Source organism: Myotis davidii, unplaced genomic scaffold (genome assembly GCF_000327345.1).
Source record: "Myotis davidii unplaced genomic scaffold, ASM32734v1 scaffold235, whole genome shotgun sequence".
Lineage (NCBI taxonomy): Eukaryota > Metazoa > Chordata > Mammalia > Chiroptera > Vespertilionidae > Myotis > Myotis davidii.
Genome location: NW_006287462.1, coordinates 3,171,693 through 3,185,572, shown reverse-complemented (window position 1 = coordinate 3,185,572; position 13,880 = coordinate 3,171,693). Strand labels below are relative to the sequence as shown.

The 13,880-nt window shown below is 41.5% G+C and overlaps 2 protein-coding genes across 2 annotated transcripts in view; both read left to right on the top strand.

The window, feature by feature from the left end:
* LOC102772469 (toll-like receptor 6) overlaps positions 1-2,488 on the top strand; it is a 7,387-nt gene extending 4,899 nt beyond the window's left edge. The window contains exon 2 of the mRNA XM_006759338.2: positions 280-2,488. Within this exon, the coding sequence (XP_006759401.1) occupies positions 349-2,478 (2,130 nt within the window). The 5' untranslated portion in view covers positions 280-348 and the 3' untranslated portion in view covers positions 2,479-2,488. The remainder of the gene's footprint in view (positions 1-279) is intronic.
* Positions 2,489-11,052: 8,564 nt separating this feature from the next.
* The window catches only part of LOC102772181 (toll-like receptor 1), a 9,444-nt gene continuing 6,616 nt past the window's right edge, over positions 11,053-13,880 (top strand). Inside the window, 2 exon segments of the mRNA XM_015561004.1 lie at positions 11,053-11,243; positions 13,084-13,181. The gene's annotated coding sequence lies outside the window, so the exon portion shown is untranslated.

The following is a 13,880-nucleotide window of genomic DNA, read 5'->3' as shown; positions in this document are numbered from 1 at the left end:
ATGTGTTATATCAATGCCCTTCGCCAGCCGTAAGAGCACCTCTAACTTGTACCTGGAGGTGGTTCCAGGCAGGCATGATTGTGGACACTCCAGTGTAGCACAGGAGGCTGCCCTGTGGCCATCACAGCTTCCTTGCCGCTCACAGGAGGCCCTGTGGGAGTCAGGCAGCATTATGACTCTGATGGTGAATAAAGAAATAATTACGACTGTGTTTAGTAAGTAAAGTCTTGAGAGCTATTACCCACTCTTCATATATCTTAATGTATGGTATATTTCTAGGATTTGGATGCATATCAAGATGCTCTGAAGAACAGTGACAGCCCTTCGGGGGATAGCCGCTTCAACATCATGACCAAGGACAAAGAGCCCATTGTCAGGAGCTTTCATTTTGTTTGCATGATAACCTTAATATTTGGAACCATAATCCAGTTCTCTGCTGAAAGTGAATTTGCAGTAAATGAGTCAAACAAAGGCCTTGCTCATGTTCCAAAAGGCCTGCCACCCAAAACCATAGTCTTAGATATGTCTCAAAACTACATATCTGAGCTTCACCTCTCTGACATCAGCTTTCTTTCGGGACTCAGAGTTTTGAGGCTTTCCCATAATAGACTCCAGTACCTTGATATTAGTATTTTCAAGTTCAACCAGGATTTGGAATACTTGGATTTATCGCACAATCAGTTGCAGAAGCTATCCTGCCATGCTGTCACCAGTCTCAAGCATTTAGACCTTTCATTCAATGACTTTGATGCCCTGCCCATCTGTGAGGAATTTGGCAACTTGACTCAACTGACTTTCTTGGGATTAAGTGCTAAACATTTACAACAATTAGATCTGCTACCGGTTGCCCACTTGCATCTAACTGGCATCCTTCTGGAGTTGGAAGGTTATTATGTGAAAGAACATGAGACAGAAAGTCTTCAAATTCTGAATACAAAAACACTTCACCTCGTTTTTCACCCAAATAATTTCTTCTCTGTACAAGCAAACATATCAGTTAGTAATGTAGGGTGTTTACAACTGAGTAATATTAGACTGAAGGATGAGAACTGTCATGTTTTAATTACATTTTTATCAGAACTAACTAGAGGTCCAAACTTATTAAATATTACCTTCAACCATGTGGAAACAACTTGGAAATGTTTGGTTAGAGTTTTTCAATTCCTTTGGCCCAAACCTGTAGAATATCTCAATATTTACAATGCAACAATAGTTGAAAAGATTGATAAAGAAGATTTTACGTATTCTGAAACATCATTGAAAGGGTTGAAAATTGAACATATTACAAACAAAGTTTTTCTTTTTTCACAGACAGTATTATACACATTGCTTTCTGAGATGAACATTATGATGTTAACCATATCAGATACACCTTTTATACACATGCTTTGTCCTCAAGCACCAAGCACATTTAAGTTTTTAAACTTTACCCAGAATGTTTTCACAGATAGTATTTTCCAAGAATGCTCCACTTTAGTTAGATTGGAGACACTGATCTTACAAAAGAATGAATTAAAAGACCTTTTCAAAGTAGGTCTCATGACTAAGGATATGCCATCTTTGGAAATGCTGGATGTGAGCTGGAATTCTTTGGAATATGATGGACGCAACAGAAATTGCACTTGGGCTGAGCATATAGAGGTGTTAAATTTGTCTTCAAATATACTCACTGACTCTGTTTTCAGATGTTTACCTCCCAGGCTCAGGGTTCTTGATCTTCACAGTAATAGAATAACAAGTATCCCTGAAAATGTCATCCGTCTGGAAGTGTTGCAAGAACTCAATGTTGCTTCCAATTCTTTAGCCCACCTTCCTGGATGTGATTCCTTCAGCAGCCTCTCTGTACTGATCATTGACTATAATTCAATTTCCAACCCATCAGCTCATTTCTTCCAGAGCTGCCAGAAGATTAGGTCCATAAATGCAGGAATCAGGATGGGGGGGCAGTGGACCCAGACCCGACACAGGGCCAGGAACACATCTTTACACGAACTCCAAAGAACTCTTCAGTTTCATGCCTTTATTTCGTACAGTGAACACGATTCTGCCTGGGTGAAGAATGAATTACTACCAAACCTAGAAAAAGAAGATATACGGATTTGTCTGCATGAGAGAAACTTTGTTCCTGGCAAGAGCATTGTGGAAAATATCATAAACTGTATTGAGAAAAGTTACAAGTCCATCTTTGTTTTGTCTCCCAACTTCGTTCAGAGCGAGTGGTGCCATTATGAACTCTACTTTGCCCACCACAATCTCTTTCATGAAGGATCTAATAACTTAATTCTGATCTTGCTGGACCCCATTCCACAGAACAGCATTCCCAGCAAGTATCACAAGCTGAAGGCCCTCATGGCACAACGAACTTATTTGGAATGGCCGAAGGAGAAGAGCAAACATGGACTTTTTTGGGCTAACATCAGAGCTGCTTTTAATGTGAAATTAACACTAACCACTGAAAACAATGACGTGAAAACTTAAAAAAAAAAAAGGCCAGGAAACCTAACTTAGGAAACCATCATAAACATGGGTCCTATGAACACCCTGGTATTAAGTTATTAGGTGCTCGCATCATCTCTATGTGTTCAAGAAAGACTTCACGCCCGGCTGATGTGGCTCAGCGGTTGAGCATAGACCTATGAGCCAGGAGGTCACAGTTCGGTTCCCAGTCAGGGCACATGCTCGAGTTGCAGACTTGATCCCCAGTAGGGGGTATGTAGGAGGCAGGTGATCAATGATTCTCTCATCATTGCTGTTTCTCTCCCTCTCCCTTCCTCTCTGAAATCAATAAAAATATAGTTAAAAAAAGAAAAGAAAGACTTAACAACAGCCATGTTTCAATTGAGTTGGGGAGCAGGCTGGGGCTGAGGTGGTGCTCAAACCTGCTGATTATGATGCCAGATAGCTCAGTCTCCTCTGGTTTAACCGTTGTGTTACAAATCAAAACAGTCTCATTTAAGTAAATGCTCAGTCATTCAAGGATCTTTCCTTTCCTCCCTCTGTCAAATGGATTCTGTGTGAGCAGGAGTTTATAGAACTTCCTGGCAGCATGGAATGAGTCAACCTCACAGTGGTATGCAGTGGTCCTTGGGGTGCCCTGTGCATGCTCATTGGCTTCTGGGTGAACTTTGTTTTCCTGTTCAACTTTAGAACTTGAAAAAAATTATGCTGGTTATGGAAAATAGAGACACCATTTTCATCACATCTGAATAATCATTTGTTAAATTTTTGACCTAGCTACACAGATATGCAGTAGTTTGTGTATATAAAGGGAACTATAGCCTTAGTCATAGGCTGTTGAGGCTAAAGACATGGGTTTACCTGCTTGCCAAAAAAACTCAGAGCCAGATTTATTTGTAACTGTTAATTGCATAGGACATTTTGGTGCTTTAAAATTTTGGAGAATGCTTCAAAGCTTACAAAAAGTACTTTTTAAACAGAAACAGCTCTACCCTTACAACCTCACATAATCTTAATTACCTCTTTAAAGTCTCTATCTCCAAATATAGTCATACTGGAGGCCCGATGCACAAAAATTCATGCAAAAGTAGGCCTTCCTTCCCCCGGCTGCTGGCACCAGCTTCCCTCTGGCACCTGGGACCTGGGCTTCACTCTGGCCCTGACTTCGTCTGGAAGGATGTCTGGAATGACACCTGGAAGGACGTTTAGTCTAATTAGCATATTACCCTTTTATTATTATAGATTCTAAGGAACCAAGGGGTTAGGGCTTCAACATATAAATTCTGGAGAGGACACAATTCAGTCCATAACAGATGACTATGCAGATAAATTGAAAAATGGTGATTTTTAGTTGTCACCAGTATCCATTCTCCCTTTATTCATTAAATATATTTTTATTGTTGATAGTATTACATATATCTCCCATCCCCCCTTCCTCCCCTCCTCCCAGCCCTTACTACCCTATTGCTCATGTCCATGGGCTATGCATATCTATACTAATAAAAGGGTAATATGCTAATTAGACCGGATGTCTTCTGGACATCCTTCCAGACAAAGTCACAGTGGCGGGGGCCGAGTCAGAGGTGGTTAGGGGCAATCAGTCTGGCAGGTTCATCTCCCCAACCCCACATTGAGGTATGTCAGTCTGTTCCATACCTCCATGCTCCGGGGTTTATTTTGTTGGTCAATTCGTTTTGTTTATTAGATTCCACAAATAAGTGAGATCATGTGATATTTGTTTTTCTCAGTTTGGCTTATTTCACTTAGCATAATATTTTCCAGGTCCATCCATGCTGTCCCAAAGGGTGAGAGATCCCTCTTTTTTACAGCTGCATAGTATTCCATAGTGTAAATGTCCCACCGCTTTTTTATCCATTCATCTACTGATGGGCACTTTGGCTGTATTCTCCCTTATTTAATACTAGAATGTGTGAGCTTTATCAGGGCAACGCAGCTAGAGATGACATTTCCCAGCCTCCCTTGCCGCTTGACGTGGACACGTGACTAAATTCTGGGCATTGAGATATAGCTGGAAGCTAAGTGCCATGCGGGCTCACATCTCTAAGAAAGACGGGTCCTGTCTTTCCTCTGGAAAAGAGGTAAGAATTGGAGGAACTGTTTGTACCTGGAGATGAAAGCCACATGTTGACAACATGCTCTCATCCTGCCATTTTGTTTGGCTCAAGTCAGCCTCTCAGCATGTCCTGGACTGCTCGTCTCTCATGTGAGAGAAAAGTAAACTTCCACCTTGTTTAAACCACGCCACTTTTGGATCCTGTTGATACAGCATCTTCATCAGCACCCCCATGAGTGCAGACATTTATAACCTGCAGACTGTGGTACCGCCTTTGAATATTTCCTGACTATGTACAGGAGAAGAAAGTGAGCATGTTTCCCGTGCAACCTGGAGCAGAGCATCTGCCATCCTGACCAAGCCACCAATATCTCTCACCTGTATGAGGGCAACAACCTCCCAACCAGCCTCCTTGCTTTTACTCCTGCCTCACACATTCTCCAAATAGCAATTGGAGTGATGGCTTTTACGGTGTAAAGTCTATTAGGCCATTCCCCTGCTTACGACCTGCTAATGACCTCCCCCTGCAGGTAGAACAAAGGTCAAGCTCCTCATCATGACCTGCTGCCAAGGTCTGGGTCTGCCTTCCTTCCCCTCTGCACCTCCCTCTGCATCTCCTGGTGCTCTCCCCCAGGCCCAGCACATGTCAGCCACCATGGCCTTTGGCTGTTCCCTGGATGCGCCACATGGATTCCCATCTCTGCCTCTCTGCCCCTGGTACTTGCCACTGGGATCAGTCTTTCCCGGGGGCTTGCTTAACTTGTTCTTGACCTTTGTGTCTCAGCTCAAATGTCACCTTCTCAGAGGGGCCTCCCCATGATTCCCAATCACTCTCTGTCACGTTGCTCCCCTTGGTTTTCTTTACAGCAGACGTCACTCTCTGAAATTATCTGGTTGACTTGTTTTCTGTTTTTCCTCCACTAAAATATAAGCTCCAGGAGAACAGCAACCTTCCGTACCTTGTCCACTGCTTGGGCCCAGTGCTGACAACAGTGTATTGTAGATACTCAGTAAAAACTTGTTGGATGAATACATAGCTCTGAGTGGCCACAAGCATCAAATGCCTTTGAAGTTTTCATTTTTATCTTTATTTTAAATGCCCCATACAAATAGGGCACCCCCCCCATCATTCATGTTAGTATGGAGCCTTCACATGCCCCCAATTCCCTGCCACAGTTCAAAAAGTTTGCATTAATACATTTTCAGATATTAACACTTTGATGATAATAAAAAATAGGTTCCTTAATAAGGTGACAGCTTAGAAGGAATGGGATATGGTAAAGAGGATGAGGGAGGGCTGCTAGGATGAAGCCTGATGAAAGGCCTTTGAACAACCCCAGGGCAGCGTGAGGGTCCTGGGCCTGTGACTGGGAAGGCCCTTCAAAGGGCAGGCACAGTGGGTGCTGAAAGGGTTCAAGAGAATAAACCAGAGCAGAGAAAACTTACTGCGCTTAGCAGATATCTTGCAGAGAGCTTGCAACCTTGAGCACCACATGGCCCAGATAACCACTAACCATCTGACACTATGAGGAACCAAGGACAGACCAGACCCTTATGTCTGCAGAGTGGCTTGTAGCCAGCAAAGGTAATAAAAACCTGTTTCTCCCTTCTGTCTTGGCTGACTCCATTTTGTGGGACTCAGCCCACCTGCACCCAGGTGCCTGGAATAAAAATCTCTTTTGATACATTATGGCCTCATGTCATAGGTGTGCGACCCCAGCCCACTCTGAATCTTTCATTTAGTGCAGTGGTTCTCAACCTTCCAAATGCTGCAACCCTTTAATACAGTTCCTCATGTTGTGGTGACCCCCAATTTCATTGTTACAAATTGAACATAATCAAAGCATAGTGATTAATCACAAAAACAATATGTAATTATATATGTGTTTTCCGATGATCTTAGGTGACCCCTGTGAAAGGGTCATTTGATCCCCAAAGGGATCGCGACCCACAGGTTGCGAACCACTGATTCACCCAGGGAAGTCTAGTGAGGGGTCCAGTAAGAGCCATTGCAGGGTTCCAGCAACCAGACACTTGGCATTCAGAGAGGCTGTGATTGTCCGGCTCCTGAGCTCCCCGTATGTCTGGGGAAGGCCCCCAGCCGAGCTTCTGCTGAACTTGTGACACTTACTTGGGCCCCCCTAGCCTTCCTCCAGACTGGCCTGGGTTGTGCCTGTGACTGGATAGTGGACCTCTCCTTGCCTTGCCTCCTCCTCTATCAACACGAGGCATAGATCCATAGGTAAGTGGCGTTAGTCTGTTTTCCCATGTCCGGGACTGTCCTGTAATTTTGGGTTTGGAGCCAGGCTCCGGGCTGTTACTGTACAGCCGGCCGCACGAAAATCCAGCACTGGTCTGGACAAGTTCCTGGGGGAACCAGGTTCCCTCGCCCACTCTCCTGACGGGAATGCCTGTCACGGAGGGAGGGCTCTGTCCGTTTCTTGTGAACATTAGGGGAAGACAGGGACGCCTTTCTCAGCCTTAACTTCATGGAGAACAGACCTTAAGCCCTAGCCTGTCACCATGGGAAGCTCACCATCGCCTTTCCCCCACACCACACCCTCGCACAGGACTTTCACGAGTTTGACATGCTTGCCCTAAGTGATTTATTTTTTATTGCAATACTGTCTTGGGGAGACAATGCTAACTTGGGGAGAGAGAATATGAAAAAAGTTGCTTGGAGAGTCAGAAGAGCAAAAAAGGGAGAAATTGGAAAAGAGAATAGAATGATGGGTGTGAGAGAATGGGAGGCAGTGACCAGATGACTGGGATATAAGGTGGGGAGAGTATGAGTTTTAATGAGAAGGTGAAGACAAAAACAATACTAAGAAAGGGGGAAGTCAACTTCTGTCTAGATTTCTGGAGATCGATTTGATTAGAAAGGAATGAGAATAAATTGCAGGCAGGGCTTTCTAAACCCACAAAGACTTTCTGAGGGTTTTTAATTATAGTTATCTGTGAGGAATCTCAACAGAGACAAGTTGAAATATGAAGTTGTTTTTATTTTCCTTCAGTCATTCCATCAACTGGATTCTGAAATTCTCCTGTTCTTATCATAACCTTAATGATATCATGAATAGATTTCATTCCTCTCCAGTTTGTTTGAGTTATTAATCGTGCAATCTGGTTTAGTATGTTTAATCTCCAACTCCACCTAAAGCTCTTTGTCTTTCCCCATATCAGAGGCTAGGCTTGTAGCTCAATCTTGATGTTTATATGGGTGGGATTAGGTGCGGTCAACCTGAGATACACACTCCCTGCTCCTCCCTTTCCCAGATCTAACTTTCTGATGTGGAGAACAGGAATGAGAGGTAGGAAGGCAGATATTCTTTTTGATGATTGTGTTGGTTAAGGTGCAGGATAAGCTGCTGAACAGGGAAACCCCAAAGCACATGGGCTTCAATACAATAGAAATTTCTTTCTTTTTAAAATAATAGGTTAAATATAGTCAGGAGGTCTAAGATAGGTAGCTGCCTATACTCTACAAAGTTACGCAAGGATTCAGGTTGACCAGTTGGCTCTGTTTCTCATAGCTTGTCTTTTCTTCTGATCTCCATTCCCCTTGATATGGAGTGGCAAGAATGAATGGAGTTCTCTTGTACTTTCTCTGAGTACATGGTCCAAAGGTGGAGATATACCACTTTTCCAAGGTACATGACACCACAGTGTCTAAATGCTAATGAGTAAGGGTTACTCTACCAGTCTCTCTACTTACTTATACTTCTGAACTCCCATGGGCACATGTAATGTTCTCTAAGACGGCTCAGAGAGGGACCACTTTCAGCAGAAGTAGGTGTCCTGCACATTTCTGCATCAAAACAAGCATCCATTTAAGGATAGAGGTGTCTATGCTCCCTGTCCAGTCACAGTGAGTGATTCTATTGGCATTCTCTCATCACTTGGTTTGGGAAGGAAGGGATGCCACCTCTCCCATTGGCAGAAGAGGGCACAGTCTTACATCACAAACACGGTAGGTATCCAAAGCTGCTGACACTGCCACTGCCCTCCCCAGCATTCTTAGGTGGCTGGAAAATGTGAGGGTGGAGGTGGTGGCGGGGATGGCACTGTCTGGTTTCATGGCTTTTTAGAATGCGCTAAGGGAAGAGCTTGGTCCCAATTGCTGGCAGCTGCCTTAGAATATGAGGTATATAACACTTCCCTGTTCTTGGTTTTGGACCCAAGTCATAGGGAAAGTTCTAGTCAATACCCTATTATGTAATCAGAACCAACAGGTGGAAAGGGAAATGGAAATTGTAAGCTATTGAATTACATGATTGATGAGCAACATAAAAATCTATCCTAGATTTGAATTAAATTTACATAATATAAATTAAAAATTTATGATAAGCTCTGGTCAGATAGCTTAGTTAGTTAGAGCCTCCAATACACCAAGGTTGTGGGTTCAATTCCTGGTCAGGGCACATATGAGAATCAACCAATGAATGCATAAATAAGTGGAATAACAAATTGCTGTTTCTCTCTCTCTCTCTCTCTCTCTCTCTCTCTCTCTTCCTCTTTCTCTTTCTCAAATCAATAAATAAAATTTTAACTATATATATGCTATATAGTAACAGAAGAAAAGGCAGAGAATAATGGTATAGATTTATGTTTATTGGTTCACAAAGTCCACTTAATGAAACATAGCCTAAGGAAATAATTTTTCACACACATTCTAAGGAAATACATGGACATGTTTCTTTTTGCAGTGATTATAATAACAAAAATTGAGAACAACCTAAATACCCAACAACACAAGACTGGTTAAATGCACTTGTTAAAATACTTAAAAAATACCTTATAAGTAAAATGGAATATTTATTCAGCCAGTAATAAAAGTTGTAGATGAATATTTACTGACATGAAAAGATATTTATGATGTTTTATAGATTAAGAAAAGCAGATTGCAAAACAGTATATATGGTATAATGCTGTGTGTGTGTGTGTGTGTGTGTGTGTGTGTAAATTGGTACACACTCTCTGATCAGCAATTTGGCAGGAAGCGAAAAGAGCCTAGCCTACATGGAGAAGTCTGCATGGTTGCTACAAAAATGATATTGATATCTCTATATGGTGATATCTCTATATATTATTGATTTGATACTTTTTTCTTCTAATTTATTTATATTTTCTGATTTTTCCTCAGTAAACACATTACTTGGATAATAAAAAATTAAAATAACTAAAAAGTATGTCTGGGAAGAAAACATGCATATGTTTCTTTGACCTTGTTATAGTTATGAACTTTCTAAACTTAAAAGCAATGTAGCAGAGGTCTGCTGGAGCTGGTTTGTATAGATTTGTGAGTTGTCAGTTGTCAAATATTCAAGGATTTTGCAAGCAAGCCAGTTGGTAGCTAGAAATCAGCTTCAGTGGAAATATATACATGGCAGATATCGGTATGTGCTACAAATCAGGCTTTCTCTTTTGTAACCTGGTTTACCAGCATACAACTAAATAGTAGTATTAGAAAAAAAGGTCAATTTACTTGTTTATATCAAAATTCATGCATTTATTGGTTCAAAAGATCATGAAATGAAAAAGAAGATGATGGGAGATATTTGCACAAAGTTTGCCAGAGAGTTCATGTCAGTGACATAAAAGAGAACATATGATTGATCAGTAAAAACATAACCCCGGTAGAGAAATAGGCAAATAATGTGAACAGGTAATTCACTAAAGGATATAAATTGCCAATAAACTTGAAAAACTATCCAAGAAATTTATAATAAATGAAAACTAAACAATAAGGAGATATCACCTTTCATCTATGAAATCGACCAGTCCCAAGGTTCTTAGTTTAGGGAAGTTGGTAATGCTCATTGTGGTAGAAAAGGTGATTACAGCAAAGAATTGTGCCCAGTTTGTGACTGGACATCATGCAATACTAGGATGAAGGCAAGTTCAGAGAAATCCAGCTAACATTTCTTAGCTTTAGTTGACCATTTTTGCTGTTATTTTGTTTTTACTTTAAAGACAAGAATGGAGCTATCAGATTGGATCCTTGAGTGTGCTGACAACCCAAAGCAAGGGTTTTAAACATTATTTGAGAAAAGAGATTGTTAGATATCATGTTTTTCACATGGAAATTTTTAAAAATCACTTTTTGAAGAAAGTTTGAACATATCAATGGAAAAGAATTTGAGCACTAGATTCTCTGAAAACCAATTTGTCAAAAAAGACACAATTAGCACTCATTTTATATTAGCCCATGAATGTTCTTTCCCTTTATGAATGAGTTTAAGCAAAACTTTGACCTTGACTCCAACCTCTTTCCACTTTCTTTTAATAGTGGACCAATCAGAAGGCAAGAAGAAAAGCAAAGCACCCGAAATACACCCAGACTGGCACTCCTACCCTCACCAGCTGGCTACAAAGATAAGTATTTTGGATTCAGCCAATAATGATCTGTGGATTATTAACGCCACCTCCTTCATTTTAATGGTGAGTTGATTGTAGTGAAATAGAGCCACAAAGATGTGATTCTATTTTAATACTGGTCTATCAATTAACCCACAGTCCATATTCCACGTGTGAATAGGAGAACAAGGGTTTACACTTACTGTGTAATGTAATTTCAGTGTGATTCAATAGATGGCGCAACAGAGCTCTGCCTCCAACATTAAATCCGGTCGGTGACTAGTGAAATAAATATTTGAGGAAGTACTTGAATTTCCTTCAGAGTGACAACAAGATAGACGGGCAGATTGCTTTGGTAAGTGATACATTTTCTTTTAATTCTATAAAATAAAATAATGACATAACCAGTTATGGAACACCAAAATCTCAGGCTCTATGACGAAGTCCTGGGTGTTTATCTAAGTGCGTTATTTCTGATATGTACTTACTGTGGTTTGAACGAGCATTTGTTATTCAGTTCCTTATCCTAAGTCAGAGAAAGGGTTTTTGTATGTATGTATGTTTGCTTTTTCTTGAATAAGATCTCAGCTCAAGCATGACTTGCTTGCCAAAGATATATTTGAGTTGGAAGATGAGGGTTTGGGTCACACACATTTTCTCATGGCTTTCTTACGGAGCTGCTAGTTGTGGACTTCAGGTGACCCTGCTCTTTATCCCGTCCCTCTCCACCCACCTCCTGCAATGAGAATGCTGCGGAAAAGGGGACGGAGAGGAAGTACTCCTGGAGGCTGTGCTGCCGTACTGTATTTTAGTTTGCTCTCTGGGCTGTTCCCACAAGCTATTCTTTTCTAGTTACTCAGACCACAGAAGCTGTCCCGCGGTGCTCCTCGTCAGGTGGCATTGTAGGTTTCAAAAATGTGTCCCAGGCTTCACCCAATTTGATCAAAAGAGATGAAAGTGAAAAAAGCAAAAGTTCACAATACCACAGAGGAAACAAAGCAGAAGAGCCTTTGAACTGGCTCTGGCTCTTTTAACCTGTGGTTACTGCCTTGTTGGTCTGGTGCAGAGAAGACTGACTCAGTATTTGCGAACTGAACTCAATGGGCTAGGTGAACGCTGGGGGTATCATCTGTTAAGACAAGTCAACGTCCTGATTTGATGCCCCCAAAGTCTCCAAACAAAGGCAATTCAAATGTATTGCTGCATCATATCGTATAGTGGGAGGCTAAACTTACCACAATCACGTAAGTTGATGTAGATAGATCTTACTTTTATACTTTCAAAGTGAAGCATCCTTTTACTAATCAACTTAGCAAATAACTATTCTATTTGGTAGTAAACTAGTTTTGGGACTCTAATATATAGGAGATTCAGTGCTGGTTATTAGGACTTTGATTAAAAAATATTGATTTTTCGCTGATTTAGCTAGTTTGGTATATAAAATAGAAAGATCCTGTAAGTACCCCAGACTCAGTTGCTCATCTGTACAATACTTTGCCTCTTTAATTACAGTAATAAAGATGGTTTCACCAACTGAGTACTTCAAATTAGTGATTATAATTGGAAAGGCAAAATGGAAGTTGGGCAAATAGGAGATAGCGGAGTCAATTAATTTTGCTAGATATAAAGCTGAAGCCATGCTCTCATTAAATGCTTGGGGATAGACAGTCATATAAATGTAAATCTTTATGGTGATTACTGTTGTTAATGAAATGAGGCCACTTCTGGTCTTGCTTGTGGTGGGTCCACTGCTCACGAAGCCCTCCTGTCCATGCATGGGGTTCTGTCTCTGACCCTCATCTCTCCGGTCACTTTCTGTATATCATGCCCAACTATACTCTTCACTGCTTCTTTGAGCTGTAGAGTTGGCCAGAAGGTAGAAAGAGCCCAGATTTGAATTCAGGCTTAAGAATAAGTAAGGGCCCCACTCGAGCCTTAAACCCAAAGCACTTTTACTTCGACTTACTTTTACCAGATAGTTCTGTTTTGAAATATTAGGCACTGGCCCAGGCAATATCAAGTCTCATTTTGATGCTCATTTAAGTACTTCTTTTCATGTGAGTAGCTCTTTCAGGAAGCTGGGAGGAAGAATGGGGAAATTTCTGGGACTTTCAGACAAATATAACCAACACCATAAAAATGCAATGTTTACTTTTAACATGCATTTTAATGTGTGTATTCCCTTCCTTGCACAGAGTCTCCATGAGTAGTGATGGAGCGGATGGTACCATGCCTTCTCCTATATTAGGAGAAATCAGGATAACACGGGAGCATTGAGCACCTCTACAAAAAGGTAAGTCCTGCCGAAACCGGTTTGGCTCGGTGGATAGAGCGTCGGCCTGCGGACTGAAGGGTCCCAGGTTCGATTCCGGTTAAGGGTATGTACCTGGGTTGTGGGCACATCCCCCGTGGGAGATGTGCAGGAGGCAGCTGGTTGATGTTTCATCGATGTTTCTAACTCTCTATCTCTCTCCCTTCCTCTCTGTAAAAAATCAATAAAATATATTTAAAAAAAAAAAAAAGGTAAGTCCAAGCAATGTTTCAAAACCAGATGCATCTGCACATCTAACTTGGGGAGCGTTTGTAATGCAGGGTTGTATCTGGGACTTGATATAACCTTTGGTGCTCATGGGGGATGGTACCAAAATCATTGGATGCTTAAGTCTCCTATATAGAACTAGAGGCCCAGGAGAAACTAAGATGGCGGCATAGATAAACACCGGGAAATTGCTGCCTCCCACAAGAATTGAAAAATACAACAAAAAGACAAAACGGACATCATCCAGAACTACAGGAAGGCTGGCGGAGTGTAAATTCTACAACTAGAAGGAAAGAAAAGCACACTGAGAGCCAGAGGAGCTGTGGTAGTAAAGTGCAGAGGTACGGAAGCTCGCGCATGGAAAGGAGATGGCACCTGAGGACGCGGCTGTCTTTTTGAATTGGGAGGGAGTCACAGACTCCCGACTGCTCTGAACTCTGGTTCCAGGTTTGG